This window comes from Sprattus sprattus (genome assembly GCF_963457725.1).
Source record: "Sprattus sprattus genome assembly, chromosome: 1".
In the NCBI taxonomy this organism is placed as follows: Eukaryota; Metazoa; Chordata; class Actinopteri; order Clupeiformes; family Clupeidae; genus Sprattus; species Sprattus sprattus.
This window is the reverse complement of record NC_137920.1, coordinates 70,432,708-70,457,401: the sequence shown is the minus strand read 5'-3', so window position 1 is coordinate 70,457,401 and position 24,694 is coordinate 70,432,708. Positions and strand designations below refer to the sequence as shown.

Genomic DNA, 24,694 nt, shown 5'->3' with positions numbered 1-24,694 from the left:
GCTGGTCAGGTGCCACAGATATGAGAGGCAGAGGGCAGAGAGGATGAGCTAGAGAGATGGGGAGGAGGAGGAGAAGGGAGTGCAGGTCCTAGTGGTACGAACGGCAGAGGCTCTTGAAGAAAAGCAACAGAGAGAAGCGAGAGTGCATGTCCGGCATATCTATCAAGTTAACATGATTAAATCTGTGAGGTCAGTGATTGACCACCTGTGAAAATTTGTGAGCCATCCCCATCACCCACACAAGAGACAACACGTGCAAACATATTGTGACATTTACGAGGCATTTTGTAAACAGGTCTGGTTCGCCCTGAGATCAATTGTTCAGTGAATATTGAAATTTCATTGACTATAGTAGCCTAAAACTGCTACACAGATATAGTGAGAGACACAATGCCAACATGGCAGTCTCTCACTCACAATGCACATCAGTCTAATGGACTCGTAGTTATTATTCTATGCTATAGGGAGTGAACATGTGAGATTTTCTGAGATTCTGTGTCCTGTATGTGAGTATGTTGTTGAAAATCCAGTCTCACAGAAGAAAAAGAGAATTGACCTGTATGGTCCTGGTCCAAGAGGCAGAGTACAGCGAGGACGAGCCAGTGTAAGAATGACAGAGATAGGAGAGAGTGGCTGGCCAAATTTGACCACATTCATAGATTGTCACAAAATACTTTTAAAATAGGTATAAGGTTTATATTTAATACGATACATAGCTAGCTAGGGAGGGGCATGAGTAACCTTACTTTATTTGGAAGTCAGTTTCCGTTCAACGGAGCCTATAGAGTAATAACATTTCTAAATTGAGTCAATTTAGAGTAAAACATGCAGTTTCTGTCCTATATTTCTGGTCACACTTGTCGAGGTAGTAAACACCTATGGTCCGTCTTAAAATTACCATCCCTACTGATAGCCGTGAAGCATTTGTTAAAATTACAATCGCTAACCTCAGCCGAAGCACAATGCTTACCTGTTCAGGAGAAAATTGGCCAACTCTGCATCTGTCTTAAAATCCTTTTGAACTCCATATTTTAAATGCAGTATTTACCCGCATGTCTCTGGTCATGTAGCTTTTTAGAATGATGCCAAGGCTTTTTTTGATTTGGTAGAATCAAACTGTTGGTCCAGTTCGTTTGCTTACTTCCATGGTGGTTGAATGCTGTGTTCTTGCTCCCACCTGGCAAATCAGGGTGTCAAAATGCGGAATCAAACAACCCAAAACACAACCTCTGTGTTTCGCTCTGCAACAGAAATTATTATTAAAAAAAGATAATATACTGGCTGTAGCATTGTTGTTGGAGAAGCCAGCATTTCCTTTTAGCATGTTCCCTTAATCTCATGTCATGTTCATTTTATGATTTAGTACAGCAAATGTACTACACATTGGTCCTTTAATAAGTTGAATCAAAATGTTACTCAACCAATTACATTGCGACGAAGCCTAAAGTTGGAAACCATTAAATAATTCTGCTTTTGTTAATGTTACATGCAGTGCATATATAAGAATTATTTTAAAACAATGCAGTTTATTCTTTTATGGGTGTATCAATCCGTCGACAAAGTTCTAATACATATGCTATGTAAATAGCTTATAGATCATGTGCTCCCAATTTTTTCTGTTTTGTAATATTTCTAGCACTTAAGGAGCAAAACATTTAGTGTAACATAACAAAACGTACTCCTTAACAATGCACAGTGGAGACTATTCATGGCATTTAAATGCGCGATTTTTGGCTGTTATTCCTCATTCAGTATAAAAAACTCGAGAAAGACTATATGGCCCTATTCTGGTGTTCATTGAAATCTAAAAGACTGGGACATCAGGAATGTTCCTCCTAGCATCCATTCTATGCCTTGTTTTGGAATTAAATTAAACGCCCTTTTCTGTGTTTTGAACCAACCCGAACCACACTAGTGGTCACGTAAGAAATGTACAGAAATATATGTAGTAGGAATGTGTCATTTTTTGTGATTGGTATGAGCTGATAACGGGTGTGTCCCCCTCTCTCTCTCCCTCTGCTTGATACCTCCCTCTTGACTGCTACAGTGATGCTGGGAGAGTCACTTTCAGTGCGCAACGAGTGGAGAGAAGTGGGACCATCTGGAAGTGCCATCCAACTGCAAGTGTCATCTACTTAATAAAGTATGTCTTCACATTAGGCAACATTTTTTTCTTTTTGTTTTTCAGTCTATTTTTTATTATATTTTGTTGGAATCGCTCAGCATGGAGGTAAACGCTAGGAGCCGTAGTCCGAAAACCTCATGCGTTTGCAGCGAAACAGAAGACATACACTGGCAGTCACCTACGACAGCAATCTACTTGTCTCAACCGAGGGATGTTTGCATTTTAAGGGTTTTTAAATTTTAGGCGTGTTTTTTTTTTTTTTTAAATCTCAATTGTATTACTGTGTGGATTTTGCAACTCCATGTGGAAAGAAATATAAGCGGATCTATTATGGATTTAGTGCAACGAACTTTGAGAACGTCCAATGCATCAGGTGATGCGAACGAGACCAGCACACAGAGATCACCACCGCATTCTCAATATGCAGCTGTTCTCATAATTATTGTGGTCGCTATCATTATTTTGTTAACAATCGTGGGAAATGTCCTAGTTGTGGTAGCAGTGTTCACCAGTCGCGCCCTTCGAGCTCCCCAAAACCTGTTCTTAGTTTCTCTGGCATCTGCTGATATTTTAGTGGCCACCTTGGTTATCCCCTTCTCCCTCGCTAACGATGTCATGGGTTACTGGTATTTTGGCAGTACCTGGTGTGCATTGTACCTGGCCCTGGACGTGCTCTTTTGTACGTCATCTATTATCCACCTCTGCGCCATAAGTTTGGACAGATACTGGTCCGTCACCAAAGCTGTGAGATACAACCTGAAGAGGACTCCAGAACGAATCAAATGTATGATCACTGTGGTATGGGTCATATCTGCTGTCATCTCGTTCCCACCCCTTATAATGACAGAACATAACGAGATGGAATGTTTGTTAAATAACGAAACTTGGTATATACTTTCATCTTGCGTTGTTTCATTCTTTGCACCCGGTCTTATTATGATTCTGGTGTACTGCAAAATATATAGGGTTGCAAAACAACGCGCCGCCACCGTGTTTGTGGCTAAGAACTGCATGGAGAGGCAACCTTCACAGTCGGAAACATTCTATGTGCGAAAAGGTAAAGTCGAAGATGAGAATCTCAGCGGTCGCAAAAAAGTCAGTGACCAGCGTAGAGGGGAATTAGATGACATCGATCTCGAAGAACATTATGTCGCCAACAGTAAACCAAAAACATTTCGGTTTTCCAGCAGAAGAAAAGTGGAAGGAGCCAACATATGTCCGAAGAAGAACTGCCGTTTGTCATGGGCTTCTCGGCGCACCTCGCACTTGCAAGAGCCAAAGGCCAGACAGTTGTCCGTGTCCAAAATCAAAATGGCCCAAATGCGAGAGAAGCGTTTTACTTTCGTACTGGCAGTGGTCATGGGTGTATTTGTGCTTTGCTGGTTTCCTTTCTTCTTCACTTACAGCCTGCATGCCATTTGCAGAGGAAGTTGCACCATACCAGACTCTCTTTTCACACTGTTTTTCTGGATTGGCTACTGCAACAGTTCTGTAAATCCTATTATTTATACCATTTTTAACCATGACTTTCGAAAAGCCTTCAAAAAGATCATGTGTCATAGTCAGAGAAGGCAGTAACTTTACAGCTGCAGAGTGTGTTTTAACTGACCACAAATTAAGCTTTTTGATTGAAGTGCCACAAAGAAAGAATAATTATAAATCCTGTTTGTTTCAAAAGGCAAATCATTTGATTCTTTCTACAAAGCAAATCAACATATTTGATATCTTGTTTTTATTAGGTAATCCTCAAAACATCACAAACATAACCATAATGTGCTGTGTGCTGTGTGTTACAGTTTAAATAGTTGACAACGTTGTTGATCCTGTATTTGACTACAATTAATCCACAGCCATTGTTCAGTTAGGCCAATGCCTGGAATTGTCTTTGAATTGACAGTAAACTACATGTGAAAATATGCCCTCAGCATTTTGTTTTTCTATTCCATTTTGGCATGTCAGATGCTGTATCTCATGTTGCAAATGACAGACAAAAGGGGTTAGTGTTTGTGAAGCAAAGCTATTGTCAGCAGAAGAAGAGACTTCCTCTCAGGTCCTTTAGGCGATTCTTTAACTGACAATACAGTATCTGACTAATTGTCATTTGTACTAATATATGAGCATGAGTGTGCGTACCATCACACCAATAAATCCAGGAATAAAAAGAAAATACCTGTCAGACCTGATAAATGAGTTATTGCTCACTGGGTATAACCCTGAAACTATAAATGTGGCATCCCGAAAACAAATCGTGAGCAGTAAAAGTATAGGGACTTTGGACTATATATTATATTGGACTATTGGACTACATTACACAACATAATTTAGTCTGCTGGTTTTATTTTATAATACTATCAGAAATCAGAAGTGGCATTTTGATTATGTCTTCTAGAAGTGAGATAAACTGTCTGAAAGGCAATTTAATATATCCTTAAGTGATATTACTTTGGAAGGTGAATAATAATTGAATTGAAATAAAGAATAATGCTACCAGACAACCATGTCATGCTTCAGGCCTAGTATTGTGTATATCATAACTATTGTAATCATCTAACAACAAACTTACACGAGCATTAGAGATCATCATGACGAAGGCCTTGTATCAAAAATGCACACACATTTTGTGTTTGTGGCTTCATATTTTGGTTCTGGCCTTGTCATGAGTGTCGTGGTCATCTCTATGACATAGTTCCTCCCCTTGTAGAACAGAGGAGCTCTCAGAGTTTAGAGACAGAATGTCTTTCTATATGAAGGAAAAAGGATGATACAAAGAGTTGCTTTGTCAGTATGTGTGGGATGACATTTGAAGCAACAACATCATTAGCTTCTCAACATTTTAGGTTGGCTAATGTGTAAATAATGGATACATCAAAAAGCCATGGTGTAAGAATACTGTATTATGCTCAAGGAAATAACTTCAATAGCAAAATGGATGAACACATTGATTTCCTTTAAGTCAGTTTGTGTTTGGGATGTGTCATTAGGAGACTGTACAGAGAGCATACCCTTCTTTATAACTGGTATTTGTGGATATGATACATTTACTTTATTTGTGGATATAAATACATAATTTCTTGAAGAAAAAAAAAATCACATTTTATTTGTTCTTATGTTTATGACTGTGCCAGAAACTGGATATCCACATAATTGTACACTGGTGGTGAGTTAGACGCCATTGTTAATTCTGAACAAGGTTTGTGCACACACACACACAGTTTGTTTGATGACCCATGAAGTAGGTCAATATTTGAAATAATATTTATCAAAGTCTCAAGTCACCAACATATCAATGGAATCTACCCAGTATTTCTCCACTAAGACCACTCTATCACCACCACTCAGCCAAGAGGGCAGATGTACGTACCAAACATAGAATTTGATTTGATCCGTCACGGTGCTCTATAACAGTCCTGTTGGAGATAAATGCCCGAGCGTGTCATGTACAGAGTGGAGAGGGATCATAATCATCGACAACAAGCTATGAGAAGGGGGGTGAGTGTATTTGGTACTGACCAGTAACGATCATGCTGATGAAGATGATGAAGAAGCTGATGACGGTGAATAAGTCTGGATCTTTACTCTGCGCTGGAGCCTCCACTAAACTGGTGCAGCATGTGATTAAAGATACAGGCGACAGAGGCGTGAGGATCAATGCTGAGAGTGAAATATGAAAGAGGGCTGACAAACCAGGCCCACAGCAGCATCATTTAGGGACCCCAATCCAGCAGGCTGGCTAATCCTAAGGGCAGGCTGGAACTCCTCTCATCTCTCCGTGTCTGGCTGGCCTCCATCACATGTCACCATGGTGACAGCTAACGTATCTGTCCAAACATGCCATGATGATTGAAGAGAATCAAGCTTCCATCAGTCCATGCTTTACCTCTAATGGTTTGGAGTGTATTTCAGACATAATTGGCATTATCATCATCATCAACCGATACCATTATTGTCGTGATCATGATCATCATCATCATCATCACATGAGTAACACGATGCAAGATCACAAAACATTAAGAAAATAATTCTGTTCTTCTGTTTCACTTTTGGTTCATCACGGGGAGATATGCAATAAAGATTATCAAAAGGCAAAAACCCAGGTGAGAAGTGTTACTAAATAAGAAACAAGTTGTTTGGTTGCAAAGAGGGTATAGAGAAATATCCAGACATGGTCCCAAATTCTGCTTTCAAAGGTTACTGGCCTGTTGGGTGAGACCCTGAGACAGCGAATGTAAAATGCATTGAATGCGTTTTTGCAGATACAATCTATTCCATCTGAGGATGAGAGGGTTTTTGAGTAAATATGCCATCAGGCCACTATCATAGCAGATCTCCAATCTTCTTCTCATACCACACAAATCACAGCGTCCATCCATGACAAAGGACTCTTTTATTTTTGTGGAATGTTGCTTCAAGGCTTAGCCAAAGGGAAAGTAAATGGGGACAGATCAATCCAACCAAAGACATAGCAGTGGGGATGACAGATGGAATAGCTATATCATACTCAGGCGCGTGCACACACAGATGCCAGGGGGGACTGAGCTCAAACTAATACAGGGGAATTGGTTGGGAGCTGTTTGTTTTTTTAATAGTGCTCCTGTCCTCTCCAACATGTCTGTCCACAGCCTATCACACCACATATTCAAGTGTCTGGAAGAAGACAGGGTCCAGACTAGCATGTAAGATCCAGACAGGGAGAGAACTGACAAATAAGTAAGGATACATGAAGAGTGGAAGAACAGGGAATGCGAGAAGGCTATAGGGAGGAGTAGATTACCAAGGCAAATCCATGACAACACTATCTTTTGTGGATAATCCATAACTGCTCTTGCTGAATATGTGTCCTGTTTCTGTTCCAGTCTTTGAAAGCACGGCTGCTTATGAATGGTACGTGTACTGTGTCCTTAAGTGGTTTTACTTACTGTGTGTCACAGATAAGATATAAGAGAAAGATATAAACTCTATTAGTATTTCATGATGCCACAAGTCAGACAAGACATGTTTCTGGAGTTACTAAAATATGTCATGTTTTACAGCACTCTGGTGGGTCATCTAAAAAATGAACAGGCCTTTAAAATGAATGTCCAAGACTTCTAGTCCAAAACTAGAAATTATATATAAATGTTTAAAAAAAAACTTGTTAGAAAATAAAGGGTTAGAAAATGACTTCTATCTTTAGAAAGATTTAAAGCAAAATAGATCATACAGCATTCTTAACATTTATATAAGGCCTTTCAATTCTTTGGAAGAGTGACCGTGTTCCAGATACAACATGAGGGTTTGCTAGAAAGGTGATTAAATATTTATCTTCTCCATCAGATTGTGGACATGAGGTGAGAGCGGTGAAATGTATCAAATTGATGTTTGTCTGGAAAGGCAGAGTAACCAGTTCAAACCAGAAACTCCAAAGCTTGGCTGGTCATAGTGCTTTCATTTGTTCATTTCTGCTATTATGCCTTTATAAAGCGTTTGAGCTTTAAAGAGCTTGTCTAAAATTGAACCCTCAAAAGTTACCACTTAGTAGAGGAGGTGTCTAGTCCATGTATTTTAGTTTTTTAACATCGAGATGCTGTGCTTGGTGACTTATGAGGATTGGATTTGGTGCTAAATAAGAATAACAAGAATAATACAGGAATTAGAACATTTACATGTAAGAACATATTGGCAGGATCTACATGAAATGTCTCTTAAAGGGAGAGAGATTCTTCTCAAAGCTTCAAGGGGTTTGCAGGGATGGTTTGTAAATGCGTCTGCATTAAATTTGTTGGGACAGGTCATTGGAATCATTGGAAAGCATGACAGACACATTGCATTGGAACTTTGTTAGCCTTTGATCTTAGTTGCCAATATACAATAACAAACTGGTTCAAATTTAATACCACAGTGTAACATCATGAAAGATACATGAGAAAGAAAAAATGTGTGATGTTTTATTTTCAAGGAGATTTTTTGGTGTGAGTGTCTGAATATTGTTATTTCATATTTCAACGGTCTTCCGTGGCTGAACAGCTGTGCCATCCAAAAGTCCCATTTAGCATGAAATATAAGAGCGTATCTGTTGCTGTGAAATGGGGGGGGGATATAAACAGATCAATCTCAAAGAAAGAGGGCGAGAGAGAGAGAGCTTGTCATCCATTCCCCTGTCTGGCTCTCTATTGGAGTGAGCAGTAAGTGCTCTTGTGGCCCCACCCAGAGGCACACGGATAGATGGAGTGCAGCTGAGACTTCAGCGCTCTAGAGCACTGAAATTATATTTCAGCTGTCCTTTATTCCCACAGCCCCCTTCAAAAAACAGCTTGAAGTACAGATTTGACTTCCATATAAATGACGTGTTTTTCTATAGAGTGATGATGTGTGTCTGTGTGTGTGCTAGTGTGTTTGTGAATGCTAGCATTCTTCATTCTTTTCCTTCATAAGGCAAGCCTTGCCATCTTGGCAACACTTCCAGGCTCCTATCTAAATTAATGGGAAGAGATCCATAACTCTACATAGGATGGTTTAACAATCAAAGTATATCACATGAATCCAGTGGCGGTCCGTGCATTTCACGACTAGGCCTTCAGCGATGTCCTACACGATGTTAAACTGAGTGAATCCACCTCCTAATACCATCATTATGACGCCATGGCTCTCGAACCATTATATTTATACAGAAAGGCACGTATAAGTGAGCATTGCATCACCATAACATAGTCGAGTACAACAGACTTTATTCATATTTCCGGAGCATTTAAAATCAATACGTATTAACAATACATTACGAGTAGTAAACTCTCAGTTATATGATCGCTTGAATATAACTGTCACAACTTAAAAATAAAAGGCGATTTTCAGGGATTAGTCTACAAAGTTGTATTAAGTCCACCGAAAGTAGCCTTTGTGAGCTTTAACAAGTTTGTCCACTAAACATCGCATTGTCCCACCTGCAAAGCAGTTTCATTAAACTTCCCATCCTCACGATATCCAGTTTTTCTTGAAAGTTCCGTCTAGAAAATGCCGTTGTAATTGTATCAAAAACTGGAATGATCAAGTTGGTGTAAACTAGTTTATTTGAGTTGGTTAATGTAATTATATTCAGTCTTACCAATTGAAACAACTAGCATAATAAGCATTGAAACCGATGTACGTCGTTAGCCAGCTAAACTGAGCACTGAAGCACTGCATCGGTCTGCCTCAGTATCCAATCAAAGGACGTTTACGTGTCACGTTCAACGCGAGGGAGGAAAGAAATCTTCCGGGCCTTCTAGAAGGCCCAGTGTCGCCAACTCGAAATCTGATTGGTTGTCACAACTGTCTGTTTCAGTTCATTCAACTTAAATGAACTGAAACAGCCAGTTGTGATAACCAATCAGATGTACACGGGCCTTCAATGTGAATTCTGAAGGCCTCAGGGAAGATTTCTGTTGTCGGGGAAGGTTGCTCGGAGCGTGGAAACACATGATAGCTGAAATATGATTGGATGAAAGCTCTAACATAAATGAACAACGCTGGAAGCTATGAAATGAAGATAATGGACTATGGGGAATAATTTAATACATATTTATGAAAAGAAAATATTAAAATTAAATTTATTTTATTACATTTATTGTCTGATGATGTTTAGGCCAGCAGAGAAGGCCTTGAAGGCCCTGACGGACCACCACTGCATGAATCCGTGTTAAAATCTGACATAAATTGTATCCCCAACCTGAAAAATATTATGGCTATGCGGCTCTGGCTATGGTGATTCGATTCGAGACGTTCAATATTTTCTACCTCTGTAAGTGTCGTCTTTTGAGCAATTCTGGGTTCAATGGCTAAGAAAACAGCTCCAAGTTCCATTCACTCTCAACATAAAAGGAGCCTGTGCACTTCTTCTTCTTCTGTGCACGGGCAGCGACAGGATTGCCTGCCTTGCCTTCCCTTTTCCAAATGAAAAAGAAGCCTGTGTAAAGAAGCACAATACCGGGATAGCAACTCTCTATCTCTGAAGATTATTAAAAGACATTCGAAAAATCCTGGCTTATCAGATCAGGGTTCCCCATCTTGATAAGGCCTCGCCAGAAAACATCAAATTGCTGAGAATACAAACTGGTTTCTCCCTCTAGCCTGTAGGCTTATTGAGAATCACGACAACACTGGAGATCTGAGAGACAATAGTCACAGTGGTCCTCTGTAGAGGACAGAGCAGGACTGATGCACAGACTCATCATGGACCCACTTCTCTTACTGACACTATACACCTGGAACATCCTATGTCTCCCTATGTGTTCTGAAAAAAAGATTAGAGGATAAGTGCATAAATATGGTCAGGGTCTCATATGGGCTCCGTATCTTAGCTCTCTCGCCAGAGCACAGATAACATTCAGTGACAGGCATTTTCCCTGGACAGCGGATTGTCTCTTTTTCTTCAGGCTGACATTTTCCAGCTAAATTCATGCGAAAAATAAACTAGATTTCACCAGATTGATGCACAGGGGCTGGAGTGTTACTGCTAGAGAATGGGAAAGGAAACCTTTCTATATAACTGCAGAAATCTCACCCCTGGTTCATGTCTGTATACCATCACGCTGGAGAATAGAGCTGACCACATCAGATGCCTCCTTCTCGTCTTTGATTGGCTCTCTGAGTATCTCTCTTCATGTGTGTCTGTACATTCTGTGCTTCTCCGTTCGTCTAACCCTCATGCAGTCAGAGGGATATATGGTCTATCCATTCAGCGTCTCAGACATTTCTCATCAGCTCAGCGACAGACATATGTCATCAGCTCAGCAACAGCTCACAGCATTTTGGGTTGATTGTGTTTTTTCTTTTTTTCATCATCTTAGCACTCTGGGTCTGGGTTCTGGCTCAATGGAAATGTAATTCTAATTTTAGTTCAACAGCAGACACTATACTTTCCATACGACTATTGACTATGATCTGTCATTTTCCCATTGTACTCGCAGAGTACTACTTTCCTTGGTGATATTTACACCCTAACTATTCTTGATAATATTTTACTCTGAAATTTGGATAAGGACTGCATGCTTTCCAAAACCTGACATGTTCACCAATGTATTGACTATATCATACATCAAGCAAATATGATGATAATTAAATATCACATTTTATTTGAATGAACATGAGAGGATGACATAAGTGCAGTGTATTTAAAGATAGCTCTTATCTTATCCTTGCTGCAGAATATATACGATGCCGCTTTGAGTTGAACTCACAAACAACTGGGATGCATAATCACGGCAGATGAGAGCTGAGTGTTCGTGGTTAATTCGAGGGCGTGCTGCAGAGATTCGGTGCTGCACGGCATAGAAGTAGAAGAGAGTTGAGTGGGTTGAGGGCTGAGCCGTGGCCAAAGACTAAAGCACAGTTAAATACCCTTGTTGAATACCTCACTTACGTTTCATAAAGTCTCCAGATGATGGCAACTACTGCACAGGAAGCTCAGTATTGAAACTAAGGTTACTGTTGAAAGATACATTCTACTTCCAGGAAAATCATACCATTGGTGAAAAATAACAACGCTTAAAAATGGAGCTAACTAAGTTACTGCAGAGTAAGCGTGTTGTAATGGAACTAAGTGACCTGTGTGCCCTGTGTGTGGCTTGTGAACAGACCTACAGCATGCCCACAGCGCTCCTGCTGTCAGGTGATAGTGCAGGACATCTGCACCCCATCATCTGCCAGTGACCCATTAAAAGTGAACCTTGCAAAATGCCAAATCTCAAGGTCACTCCATGGACCTTGTTCAGACCTTGTTCAGTGGTGCATGAAGCCAAAATCCCCCCCCCCCCCAGTGTCCTGGTTTTTCTAGCACGCATGTGGAAGCATTAACATTGACTTAATCTGCAGTAAAATTAAATTCAAAGAATTCCAACTCTGCCATAACATTTCTGCCTGTTTTCTTTATTTGAATGAGTAATGATTATTATTATTATTATTTCTTTAGGGTTGTGGGTTGGGGGAAGGGATGATGGGAGGTTGGGGAATGTTGCCTTTTGTTGTTTATGTTGTTGTAAAATCTCAGAAAACATGAAGGATAACACTCTTACCTTTGTAATTTTATTCAGTATAACCCCAATATACCCTTCATTCAATAAATATATATACTGTATAAAACATTTCTGCCTCTAGTTGTCTGTTTTCCCTTACTTTTACAGTCACCATTAAAAGATTACAGAATGTCATTCTAGTGCAAAATGACAGCCACTTCACCAGCGGTTGACAGCAATGTCAGTAAGAGAAGTGCAGACGCAAAATGGTCTGTATTTGTTTGGGGAGCGTATAGATGGGGGCCATTTTGACCAGCCTGCTCAGAGCACACTAATGAGCTGTAATTATAGACCAAGAGCAGAATCCACTTAAAGGAAACTATGTGCCACGGCTGAAGAATTTCACTCTGAAATGATGCTTGCTTCTCTTCAAATAAGTGATTGCAAGTATTGTATTGTACTTACGTATGATTGCTTATTGTGCAAAGTGATGAAGGCGAAAAACCCAGAGGCTTTTACATTCAGTATGATATTCAAGCCGTGCATCCACACATCACATTGATATGCAAACCCATGTAGCCAAATTAATTCCTCTCACAGCTATAAAGACCTTGGTAAGGCGGAAAACCTCGCCACTCCGTTGAGGTAATTCATACAATATTGACAAAATCTCATTATGCAGGTATTATTTTGTGTACTTGAGAAAACACATCTAACTGTCTATGTCAGGTTCTTGAGAGAGCCTACTCGCACCCAAGCACACTGAGATAAGATTGCATTTCAGTGGGGCTCTGATCAAGATCCCTAAATAAACCTCCAAAAGAAAAAGGGATTGAGTGGACTTTTCAAGCACAGTGGAAACTGAAAAGGAGGCTTAGCCAAGCTCAGACTTTCCCATGTAGGTAAGAGAACATCCATGTGCAATTGAATTCTCTTGATCCTGATGGATACCCCAATGGTTATCAGGAAAATTACTTTCACTGCATTTTCCATGAACCCCAGGATTATTTCTCAACACAGTGAGGCTCACCTAGACTGAAGATATGTCAAGATTGATAAAGAAGTACAGTATATAGACTAGAACTGAAATAAAACTAAAAGGGGCCATTCTGCCTGGACTATACTTACACATCAAGTGGTTGGTATGGTTGTTGGTACTGGATGCTGTGTTTTAGTACTGTGTGTATGTGTGTGTGTGTGTGTGTGTGTGTGTGTGTGTGTGTGTGTGTGTGTGTGTGTGTGTGTGTGTGTGTGTGTGTGTGTGTGTGTGTGTGTGTGTTTCTGTGTGTGTGTGTTTCTGTGTGTGTGTGTGTGTGTGTGTGTGTGTGTGTGTGTGTGTGTGTGTGTGTGTGAGCGTGTGTGTGTATGTGTGTGTGTGTGTGTGTGTGTGTGTGTGTGTGTGTGTGTGTGTGTGTGTGTGTGTGTGTGTGTGAGCATGTGTGTGTGAGTGTGTGTGTGTATGTGAGCGTGGGAGGCGCCAGCACATATCACAGGACTGAAGAGGCGGCACCCAGGGGAAGAGAGCAACACATATTCCTTTGGGGGCTCCTCTCTAAAGATGGAGGAGAGGCTCCTGACAGTTGCTACTGCTGCTGCAAGGGCTTTCTCACGCTGTCACACTGTTGCCAAGATAGTCGCCGTCATTTCAGTGTCATCAGTGAAAATGCTTTAACCAATGTTGTGGGTAAACAAATATCACACAGAATCGAGGGGAGCTTGAAGTGAAACAAACAGCATATTCAGCTGAGAGGCTTAAGCATGTGATGAACTGTGACATGTGGTATGCCAACTCCATTCCCATTCAAGGGAATTCATGAAACTGACTCCCATTGCTTTCTACAGCTCTGGAACATTCTCAAGTCAAGAACCACAATGTAAAAAATGGTTTACAATTAGGACACTTAAACTCCCGCAGCAGAGTTTTAACCAGTCTTATTTCTCTCCAGCAGCAACTGTTTGTATTATTTTATTTGAACTGAAACAGCTCCAGTTGTATCAACTTGTGTTGGTTATACTGTAAATGTGCTCCATAAATAAAATTGTACTAATTACTAATTTACTACTTACTTATTTACTACCTAGCACACGACACACATAATATACAGCTCCAAGAACTCTTTATTCTCTCTTGGTTAGACACCTTCTCCCTCTTTGGGTCAAACTGTACAGAAAAGATGTCTTTGGCCAGGTTTATTAGAGTTCTTTCATATTCGCAGAGAGGGCTTCAGACGATTTTAAATTAGACTATTGCCAACAGATGCATTTAAACATTTTGCATAAATCTCCATTCTGAGATGGAGCCTGGTGTATGATAGGACCTCACCATATTTGAAGCCATGCCCAAGGTTATGGGAGTTAAAGGGAGACGCAGACCTGACAGTAGGAGGAACCGTATGACATGGGGAGCGCACACGGAGGAGGTTTGATTCCTAAAGCTCCATCTCTTTCTAATCCATTGCCTAAGACAGTAATCCTCCTCCTTCAGCTGTGTTTGTCAAACATCAAATATCAAAACGGTCACATGGAATATGAGTCATGGATGCAAGCTGTATATCAGAAATGTGCATGAGTATGGAAAAAATGGTGTTTACTTACTATTTCTATGTTGACAAGCACAAATATACTTTCTGTTACCATTCCTTCACGCTGGAACTATTACAACTTTTATTCAACCTTACGGAACTGAGCTTACATTTTAGAGTAGTTCAGATGCTGATTCATTTCACCCATTCGTCAGTTGTCTCAGTTGTAAGTGTTAGGTTACATGTTCATGTATTGAATCTATGATTGAGTCTATGATTTCATAAATATGCTTTTATGTTTCTTAGAATTCGAGTTAGGGTTAAGCTGGTATCTTAAACTGGTAGTTGGTTATACCTGAACGTGCCATTTCTATCTGTGTGCCTCTGTGTTCTAAGTGATAAGGAGGAGGAGATGTTAAGGAACTTTATGTTTTTAAGTTCATAGCGCCATTCTAATGCTTGAGTGCACTTCCTGCGTCAGTTGGTATCTGTTCTATATCACACGCATACAACTGGTTAGAGCTGGAATCAGGGTAGCCCACGAAATCCAAGCCTTGTGATAAACACCTGTCATGTCAACTGGTTGTAATTTCCTGATGTGCAGTTAGAAATGCGCACAGCAGCTCTGCCAGGTAAAGCGTAAATGGGTCTCTCTCTCTCTCTCTCTCTCTCTCTCTCTCTCTCTCTCCGTCTTTCACATACAAATCCCATTAATGTACCAGGTAAAAACAGCATCGGATACAGAAGATTATCGTCCATGGTACTAGGTGTAGTGTTTTCCCTACTTAATACAACTTTTAAATGGCTAAAAGCACTCGCACCACAACTGCTTGGACTTCAATGATTGCTGCTTGCTTATTATTATGATAGTGTACATCCCTCTCCTGTTATAAATGTGGATACCTGTAGGCCTATATGTGGAATTAACTCAACATTTAGTATTGTATTCAAACATTCTTTCTTTAAACTAATAATCCTACATCTTATATACACATGCATATTTCTCAAAACAGTTATACTTTGAATCTCAAATTGTTGCTTATTAATACAACTTAGCACAAAGCTTTATATATAAAAAAAATATATCTGTTTTAAAGTCACACTCATCCTCATATTCACCTGGCAGGATGCAAAACCATAGAATATAACTCACAGGTACTGATCCACACTTTATCAACGTACAGCCACCACATCCACATACTATAGTGCCTTAAATTCTTACTGCGAATAAGATACACAACAAACTTTTAAGTCTTGTTGCAAGAAACGTAATCATTCAAGATAGCACACTTTTGATTTCACTTGATTAGTGCTTATTCTCTCACTCTGCGGTGGACATATTATGCAGTACATTTCGTTTAAAATGTCCCTGCAAAACAGGTCACACATAGTTAAATACAGTATTTGTGTTTTGATGATACCTTTATGTCCATTTGTATACATGTTTAGGTGTCTATTGAGAAATATGTATAAAATGACAAGCAGCATGCCTAACAGCTGTTGAGTTAAATAATAATTATATTTCTGAATACTAAGCAATGAGCCATTCTTGCTTGCACTGGAAATAGCACCATCTCTTGCACCTGCATGTGTAAGTAGGTCTATACAAAATGACACCCACACATGTAACCCAATCACTATGGGTCAACAGACACCAAAGCACATCCTTACCCCCTAATGAACACTTCCACAGCTCAATATATATTGTGTAAGCACATACATTAAAATACACTGTATGTTCAGTGCACACTGGAAAGACCATCTAAAAAGTGTTTTTACTGTATCTGACTGCTTATTATGTAAAATCCTCATAATATTTTCCATTTTGATAGAGTATGGAAAAACTACTTAGCCCATGCTAAGTAAATGAAAGCACAATGAAATGACTATTTTAATGAATTGTAATGTATTCTTGTGATAATGAAGGAGGTATACACAATCCAGAATCTGTAATTGTCATAGCAGCTCTGAAAAGATTTGGGATGAAGTAGTCATTGTGCTCACGGCCATGTAATTAGCTTCATCCAAAAACATGCTTTATTTAGCGCAGGAAGGTCTTTACGCACAACTAAAGATGTATAACGAGATCATTCCCAGGATATAAAGACTAGTTCTAATGAGATGCTCAGGCTAATCAGAAAACAACAATACCACATCTTTAAGAATATAAGCTTGCAGTAGCATCCTTCTTTAGGTTAGTGGTAACATGGCTACGTGGCTCTTACGTAAAATCTTCATGACAACTGACAAGAGTACAACACCTTTTTAATGAAAGCTTATTCTAGTTGATGATAGCCATTACAGAGGGTCCTTTTGTCAACTTCGATGTCAACTTAACATAACACTTTTTAGATCCTGTATCTTGGTGTTTGTGGTGCCTCATCTATAGCTGAGTGCTCCTACCATTCTCTGTTGTCTGAGTGTTGATATGGCTGGTTGGAGTCACAGCAGGACCTTCAATCAGTGTGTCAGCTTTTCTTTGTGTGGTTTCTAATTCTGCTGTGAATTGGAGCGAGCCAAGTGTCTGTCCCCGGCTCGGGCTCCTGATGCAGCTCAATGTGACTCTGGTGATGACCGCATCCAAGGGATCCAGAGAGCGCATCCACGCAGGAAGGAAAGTCCAGGACCTGAGCCTCACTGGCAGGTACTGTGGCCTGTGGGCCTGCATTAGGTTTACTACAGTGACAAAGAGAACAATGGCAGCAAAAGGAACGCCCGTGGCCACCAACACATGCCACCCTGCCATGGAGAGGCCAAAGACAAGGGAGGGCAGCAGGAGGAAGCACAGGATTAGGTAGAGAATGGCAAACCAGCGATAGGCTGCTGTCCGCTCTCCCAGGAACCTGGCCATGCGGATGGGCAGGCGGGTGAATGGGACTGGGTACCACAGCAGGATGCCCAGGACGTTAAAGAAGAAGTGACAAAGGGCCACCTGAGAGGCAAATGAGGGAAATGAGAGACATCCCAATGACCCCTCAGGTCACACACAGGAATCATAAAAAGACCATCAAAAAACGTTGAGGTGCAAAATGAAAGGCAAGCAAGGAAGAAGCAGGGAGTAAAAGGTTAAAAAGGTTAAAAAGGTTAAGGTCAAAGGTTAAGGATGGTCACCTGGAAGGCCACTGCCAACTTGTCACCTGGGCTGGCAAGTGCAGCTAGTACTGCTGTGGTAGTGGTGCCCATGTTTGAGCCAAGGGTTAATGGGTAAGCACGTTCAAGGCTGATCACACCCAGGCCTGCAACACAGGTACAGCACTTTTTAATTCACTTTGCCTTGTTTGGAGGGGGTAATAAATGGTGTATATTCTTGATATTTTCAAAATTATAGTCATTTTCAAAGGTTAAGTGTCCAAGGCACATACTTTTGAGGTGTGTTATAGTGATGGAAAAGCACTGATAATGTTTATATAACTATTTCTACTTCAGATAACTATTCTATTGTTCTAACTCTCTGTTCACCCATTAAAAGCAATGAATATATCCTCCATGAAAAGCAATGAATATATCCTCCATGAAAACTCTGCCGACCTTAGACACAGAAGCAATCAGTTTCTCATGATATCCAGGTGAAATTGAACTTTTCTGCTAGTTTCATCTGTCCATGATATTACTTTATGTCACCTTATCCAATCTCCTCCTTTGGCTCCATTTCACACTTTCAGTTCCTTTTTCCTTTTACCTTTTTCACATGATGCAGTCTCTCCCCTACCGCAGATGGAAATGATATCCAACACAATGTCCAATGATGCTATCAGTCATTTACAAACTAACATTCATAAACTAAACAAACTTGTCCTTTTGCACATTTGCACCTTCCACATCTCTCTCCACAGTGGTTAGATCCCATTTAGCCTCTTCTTTTGAGATAGTTGTGCACACTACTAAATCCTTTTGGCAATTTCATGCATGGGATAGCCCTCATCTCTCAAGACAAATGATTGACTTGTAAAAGCTGCTTCTTTCTGGCCCTTTTTGAATTGAAGTTTAGAAGTTTAGGTGCCAAATATGTATCCTTTTGAGCCACAGGGATTTCACACATCTCTTTTCCTACAAAATAAGCATTCAAATTGTCAGAGGGTCTGAACTAGAGTCCATTAACTGCACAGTAAATTATTGCCGATCATGGGGTGCAAATGTACGACCAATATACACCATGAGGCTTGTGGTGATTTAAAGTCATGGAATGAATGTAAACTTCGGCTGGCTCAACCCCCACTCTTCCATTAAATGTATATTATTTTCAGGTCAAGGACATTCATTCTAATCCTCCAAAAGGGAGGCAGCGGAGTGAATCACAAAGCACATAGACGTGAGGCATTCCGTATGCTTGTCATGCAGACTGAAGCATATATGTGACTGAAGCAGGAAGTATGCGTGGCAAAGTCAACGGGGTTAAACAATGCAAAGTAAATGCTAGGAGGTTAACCATCCATGAACACATTTCCAACCCTTAACAGGAGATCTCTCAGAAGGGGAATCTGCCATTTCCTGATTCACCAGACCATGTGGCTTCATAGATAACTACATTCATAGGTGATCATATGCCTTAACATCTCCTATGCGTTAGGGTTTTTCTTTCCTTGTGACTCACCTATCAAGGGAGTAATGGCGGAGGTGAAGACTGAGCTGCTCTGGACCACAAAGGTCATTCCAGCTCCCACGAGGATAGCCAAATATCCTGCCAGCCAGCCGAAGGGGCTGGGGAAATCTGAGCGGGCAAAGTGAAGGTGAACAGAGGCATGTTAACCTGCGAAAGCCCTTTGAGTACAGCAAGCAAAAGAGGGGAAATTGCAAACAATCCCAAGAAAATGACTCTCTTACTCTACATCCCATTCTGGGAACATAATGTATTTACTCTGTGCTGATTGCAGTCTACAGATTTTTTTTAAACTGACCGAATTCCTGTGATCTCACCTGTATTGAGGATTTTCTGGATGACTTTAGCCACTTGTCCCTTGAGCAAGGAGTTCAGCAGCTTCACTAGAAGTATAAGACAGGTGCAGAGAACCAGCAGAGAGGCAGCCAGAAGAATAAGCCCCACGGCCAGGTCCGACAGAGAGGAGTCGGCAAACAGATGTCTGCCTGAAAAGCACGAGTATCAATTTTGGTCACCAAGTTATGATTCATAAAAATACTTTGTTACATTCCACCACTGGTTATGAACATATTGAATGTGCAGAGCAATCTAAGTCCAATTGGGATCACATGCAGGGTCCATATGCAGGTGTAGTACTATAGGGTCTCATCATAAAGATCTCCGAGCAATTTCTAGGGACCTGGCAGTCTAAAACAGAAAAGAATCCTCTAAATCTGACCCTTCTCCCTCCCCCCTTTGATTATGGTTACCTGAATCTGTTTTTTTTTAACCATAATGCTTGCAGCTAAAACACCCAAATGGAAGCTAATTCATGTATCACCATGATGCCACAGAGGCAATCGTGTCAGTAGATATTCTGCACTACCAGTGCTTAATTTCTCAGGTGCATTATCAGTTTTACATTTTAAGTAAGATAAGTGAGGGCCATATTTGAATAATTGGCAAATGTGTTATGAAGACATTTTTATGAAGCTGAACTTACATTTTTGGTGATGTATTTCAAGTGTCACATTCTCAGCTGTTCTGTTGGCCGAGCCAAATGAAGATACATTTAAAGGAATCTGTTGGCATTCAGAAAGGATCTATTTTAATGTGAGCTCAGCAACATGAATACAGCTGAATACAGTCTGGGAAATCTGTGTAATGGAGGAAGAATGTGGGTTTCTCGCTCTTACAGTGTGGACGCTACTGTGACACCAAGTCTTGATCAAACTCCTGTTCCTCATCTGTTCATCCCCCAAAGCTAGGCCTATGATTACAGACTTATCCAGCTGTGGGCAGGGATTTTAAAAAATGTTACATAAAATGCTGACTGTAGGAAGCATTGACAGCAGTGTAATGTGTGTGTGTGTGTGTGTGTGTGTGTGTGTGTGTGTGTGTGTGTGTGTGTGTGTGTGTGTGTGTGTGTGTGTGTGTGTGTGTGTGTGTGTGTGTGTGTGTGTGTGTGTGTGTGTGTGTGTGTGCGTGCGTGTGTGCGTGCGTGCGTGCGTGCGTGCGTGCGTGCGGGCGTGCGTGCGTTACCTGTATGATGAGTTTGGTGAAAGGCTCGGTGATGACCTTCAGAAGCTCAGGGGCTTCCTGCCCACTCTGGAGGTGCAGACTGGTCACTGCGGCGTGGGAGAGGCGCCTCACCAGTCCACTCGCAGCCTCCAGGGGCAAGAGCACCATCACCGTCAGCCAGTTAAAGCAGTCATGGACAGTGGCACCTGCAAATGCCCTGCAACAGAAGAACTGCTCTTCAGTGTGTGCATCACTGTACAGTCTACAAGTTCTTTGCTTGTCCCTATAGGACAAAGCAGTTAAAGATTGAATACATGTTTATTTGCATGAACCTTATGGATCCGTTAGCTTAGTAGCTAACCAAAAAATTGTCATTTTACAATAAAATACCTTAGAAAAAGGCTTGGCTATGAGAGGAGCCTTTATTTTTTAGGATTAGCTATAGATGTGTAGATAGTTACATGTATGTGGTTCTGTTTGCCTAGCTTTATGAAGCTGTGTCAAAAGAAGTTTTTAGCTCACAGTTTGAACTCATCTCGCTCTCCTGCTTGCATCAGAGCAACAATGGTGCTGGTGACAGATGTTCCAATGTTGGAGCCCATGATGATCGGAATGGCAGACTGCACCTCAAGCACTGTGCAAACAAATAAAAATACAGTATCATGTTCAGTAGATGTAGCGTGCTTTAGACAGTGAGATCATGCTTATAATTTCAGGGCAGGTTCAGATTTGTCAAGAACAACAATTTTTGTACTTTATTATATGGACACGACAGTATGAGCGTTCTGATTGGCTAATGCGTAGTCATGCCAGACGCGTATTGCCCTCCTCACGGGTCAATACGGATCTGTATTGCCCTCGGACGACACTTTCAAAATGAACGATAGCGATCAGTCTGAGTTTTATTATCCAGAGGAAAATTAAAACATTAACAGCCATTAGAAATTCAGAAGAAGCGAAAAATTGTTATTGAAATTGATGATGAAGACTAAAAACTATAGTTTGAATCACTTGTGTTGTTACTTTACTGTAAATAAAAGCCATTTTGATTGAGCCGTATTGTCCGTTTTCTCTTGATCAATGTAACTTGAAGTTAGCAATAATTGGTTGCTACGAAACACCTGAATGCATTGTGCCATGAGAAGACTTGAGAGCTGAACAAAACAACATGTTTTTTATTCACAATAACCATTTATTTTCATTTACAAAATGAAAGGAGTGAAAAATGGCATATAATAAACACTGTACTAACCTTGAGCATTCGGTCATGGCGGAAAACATTTAGAACTTCGGATTAACTGCATTTTTAAAAACTATTTTTAAGGCAGGCACTAGTTTTTATACCCTTCTCCAATTCAATGGTACATGACATGGTTATGTGACAGGGAGATAAAGACTGCTGTCATTCCCTCTAGCCACCCTGGCTATTCACTGTGGCCTTCTTGCTACAGGTCTGAAACCCTGTCAACAGAGGTATTATCGGGCCCATTGTGTCATTCCCAACTCTTCACTCTGCACACATCAGAGTGCAAATGGACCACCCTCAGGGTCACACCCTGCACAAACAGCACTATAATTAGCAAATAAGCTTACAGTGTTGGAGAGATGATTTGAGAGATGATTATGATTAATGACTGCACAGATGCTGGTCCATTAGGCTTGAGACGCATCTTTGCCACTGACTGGAAGGAAACCTCTGTGCAATGCCAAGTGTCTTTGATGTACTGCTGAGTCAGTGGAACTGGTGGTGAGGTCACGCCTTTGTTCATCAAAGAGCTAAATCAGGATGTTCGTCTTCTGACTGGACACATTAATGTCAAACAAGTATGAAGATGCTGCAGACATTTTCAGCGATCATGCGTTTCTAATATACAGCATGGATGATCTGGGTCGGCCTATCCTCTGTCCAACAGTGTCTGCTATCATTATGATCTGGTCAACTGGCTTGAAAGGACTCCTTATTCAACCTTTTTTCCCCATCTTTGCAATGTTTTCTGAACTGAGTTGCAGAGTGCAGTATGCAATGACCTAATTGGCATAAGGTTCACTCTGTCCAGCTACAAACCATGATCCAATTCACATCCAGACTCACATCCAGAGGAGACCAAGCTGACAACGATAGATGTGGAGGTGCTGGAGCTCTGTACCAGGACGGTCGCCAGGATACCCACCACCAGTCCTGCCACAGGGTTGGACAGGATGGCATTGTCCTTTAAAATGTCCCCTGCAACCTTTCCTGCACAGAAGGTGGGAACAGAAAATCCCTGTCATTACACGTGTAGCTGGTTAGGGACTTAGCGTACAATGGAGTATTGCCATTGGGGTGTTTTATTTATTATAAAAAACATATTTTTTCACATTTTTCGGATAAAAAATAAAATGCCCCAAAAAAATGTCCGCAATATTTCCGGCAGAGCAGACCCTCCAATTATTGGTTCTTACTAGGGTCAAAATTAACAGAAAAAAAAACAAAAATAAAAAGTATGGCAGACCATGTCAGGTTCAACCCATTTTTGTGACTTTGGCTCCCTGACTGTTAGTCCGTCGTTGCAGGGATACCTTTAAGATAAAGATGAGACATGGCTACAGAAATCACTGTAGTCTTTTATGTCGCTTTAGCATGACTTTTTTGACTAGTGCTATTTGTGAAGTTCTTGCAGTAATTATGTACAGAGCTGATAAAGCTACAATTACTATATCATTTGCAAACACTTATTCAATGAACACTTAAAATGACATGACCTATTCAAGAGGCCATCATTCAAATAATATCTCACTGACACTGTGAAAACAGGATGTAAATAAATTAAACCTGGATGCAGGAGGACTTTTTATGTAAACTGACAAAGATTTTAATTCATTAATTAATTTCAATTTGTTCCAAACCTTGCCAGAGGACAATGTAAACATACATATTTTGAAAGAAAACCTGAAGGAAAACAACATAAGCTTGATGGTTAATTTTTTGGTTTGGATTACCCACGTCTAAACCAAGTGTGAAAAGGATATGGGCAATGTGCTGTGCAAAGGTTACCGCCAGCTAGCTGAAAGGCAGAGCTGAGGATGTCCAGAGAACAGATGAACATGTAGAGGAGGAGAAGGAGAAGAGGGACCTTGGACAGACTTGTGAGAACGGAGCTCAGCCTTCTCTCATCGCTACGGCACGCGCCTGTTGGTAAATGTGTGACATTAGATCCAAACTGTGATACCATTTACAAGCAGGACTCACATTTATGTGGTTCCCTGTGGTATGAAATGGCTCTCACAGTGAAAGACATTAGCAGAGTATATACTGGCCTACATTCTAGGGTCACAATTATATTATTATTGTAAAAGGTCTTTGTTATCAAAATGGACACACCAAATGACATGAACAGACCAAAACAAAGCTTCACTTTGTGTGGTCTGTCTATCTACCTTGTCTGTTCTGCAGGTTAATGGGCTCCTCTATGGTTTTATAGAGAGATGATTCATCCTCGCCTCCCTGCAGGGCATGCTGGGAGTCGAGGAACCCTGGGTCCACATGAAAACACAAAGAGCCCTGGATAGGCATGTTACTATGGAGACCCGTGGACTTGAGGTGTCCACTTAGTAACCTCCCTGACACATCAAGCAGCGGTGATCCTATAAAGACAGGGAAATTAGATCAATGTTAAAGCCATAGATGCTGCACAGAGTGTTTGGGTGGGTGTACATGAGGAAATTAGAAGTATACATTACTTTCTCCAGTTCCCAGCAGGTGATACGTGTTTTTATCTTTTTTGTCCCAGGCAGCACTTCCCCTAAGGTTAAGATCTGGGAGGCAATGTCTAATTCTGCAGCGTTACGTGACAGAGGAAATTGTATCTTTTTAAAGCAGACTGCTTTATTTCAGCGGTGGGGGGCACACATATAAGGTCAGGCTGATCACCCAGCCTTGTCCTTGAAATGCTCTTCTCTCTTCCCCCAAATTCTAAAAAAAAATGAAAGGCGTTTCTATGAAAAA

At 40.7% G+C, this 24,694-nt stretch overlaps 2 protein-coding genes across 2 annotated transcripts; one reads left to right on the top strand and one right to left on the bottom strand.

Annotated features, from left to right (window-relative positions):
- Nucleotides 1-2,262: 2,262 nt before the first annotated feature.
- On the top strand, nucleotides 2,263-3,703 carry adra2db (adrenergic, alpha-2D-, receptor b; the record flags this gene model as incomplete). The annotated part of the gene is given in 3 exon segments (XM_080854133.1): nucleotides 2,263-2,358; nucleotides 2,362-2,373; nucleotides 2,375-3,703. Coding segments are annotated over 3 exon segments (1,437 nt in total).
- Nucleotides 3,704-16,995: 13,292 nt separating this feature from the next.
- Nucleotides 16,996-24,262, bottom strand: slc34a1b (solute carrier family 34 member 1b; the record flags this gene model as incomplete). Its single annotated transcript, XM_080846375.1, has 10 exons — nucleotides 16,996-17,544; nucleotides 17,724-17,848; nucleotides 19,204-19,320; nucleotides 19,527-19,694; nucleotides 20,399-20,480; nucleotides 20,731-20,926; nucleotides 21,232-21,343; nucleotides 22,802-22,945; nucleotides 23,744-23,878; nucleotides 24,127-24,262. 10 exons carry the CDS (start codon nucleotides 24,260-24,262, stop codon nucleotides 16,996-16,998), a joined length of 1,764 nt encoding a protein of 587 aa, XP_080702501.1.
- Nucleotides 24,263-24,694: the final 432 nt, after the last annotated feature.